Source organism: Echinops telfairi, unplaced genomic scaffold, assembly GCF_000313985.2.
Source record: "Echinops telfairi isolate 266 unplaced genomic scaffold, ASM31398v2 ScPeMD7_7400;HRSCAF=8409, whole genome shotgun sequence".
In the NCBI taxonomy this organism is placed as follows: domain Eukaryota; kingdom Metazoa; phylum Chordata; class Mammalia; order Afrosoricida; family Tenrecidae; genus Echinops; species Echinops telfairi.
Window position 1 is genome coordinate 6,417,789 of NW_022111300.1, and position 1,182 is coordinate 6,418,970.

The 1,182-nt window shown below is 47.0% G+C and overlaps 1 protein-coding gene across 1 annotated transcript; it reads right to left on the reverse strand.

Moving 5' to 3' along the window:
* Positions 1–632: 632 nt before the first annotated feature.
* Positions 633–1,182, reverse strand: LOC101642029 (ATP synthase F(0) complex subunit C1, mitochondrial-like). Its single transcript, XM_045296119.1, has one exon. The coding sequence runs from the start codon at positions 1,127–1,129 to the stop codon at positions 719–721; it is 411 nt and encodes a 136-aa protein (XP_045152054.1). The 5' UTR covers positions 1,130–1,182; the 3' UTR covers positions 633–718.

The window sequence follows — 1,182 nt, forward strand, 5'->3', positions numbered from 1 at the left end:
GGGGGATGGATAACAAAAAAAGTGGGTGAAGGAAGATATCGGTCAGTGTAAGACTTGAAAAAAATAATAATTTATAAATTATCAAGGGTTCATGAGGGAGGGATAGAGGGGGAAAATAGGCTGATACCATGGGCTCAAGTAGAAAGAAAATGTTTCTAAAATGATGGCAACAAATGTGCTTGACACAATGGATGGATGTATGGATTGCGATGAGAGTTGTACGAGCCCCCAATAAAATTATTTTTTTTAAATGATCGCTTTGAGTTGGAATCCATTTCATGATGATGGGTGATACAGCAGGAATTCCGGATGGAGTGGTTCTATTACTTTAGGTCAAGAGATGAAACGAGTTATTCTAGGCTAAATGTTACACTATTATAACAAAGTGGCCTCAAAATTTAATTGCTTAAATCAGATAGAATGTTATGAGAGGGAAGCATACTTTTCTTACATAATATTAACTTTCCTTCTATAAAGTTCCTCTGTTAACCCCTGTGGTAGTTACATAATTTCATGTCAACTTGATAAAAGAATGATGGGTGGAGTCTAGCTTGTCAGTCAGGTCACGGCCTTCATGATCTTTCCTTGTGGATGGACAGGGCCTTCTTTTTTTTTTTTAGAGAAACGTCGTGTTTAATGGTAACGCTTAGCACACTCCAGCACAGGGCATGGCCTGGAGTTGAAGCAGCAGGGACAGGTCGGTGCACCCCACGGAGCCTCACATGGCGAAGAGGATGAGGAAGGCAACCATCAAACAGAAGAGTCCCATGGCCTCAGACAGGGCAAAGCCCAGGATGGCATAGGAGAAGAGTTGCTGCTTGAGAGATGGGTTCCTGGCATAGCCGATGATCAAGCTGCCAAACACGGTCCCAATGCCAGCCCCCGAACCGGCCACACCGACTGTGACCGCCCCAGCACCAATAAACTTGGCTGCCGTGTCAATATCCCAGGAGACCACGCTGGTCTGGAACTCCCGCCTGGCCACCTGGAGCGGGGAGCTGCTGTAGGAAGGCTGTATAGATAGGATCTCCGGTCTATTCAGGAACGAGGCAGACGCAGGCCTGACGAGACCCCTGGCACAACAGCGGACCAGAGCTGGAGGAAGGAGTAGTGCCCCGGTGGTCTGCATATTTTCAATCTGCGCTTCAACTGTCCTGCTGCCCCGGCTTGGACCACAGCACT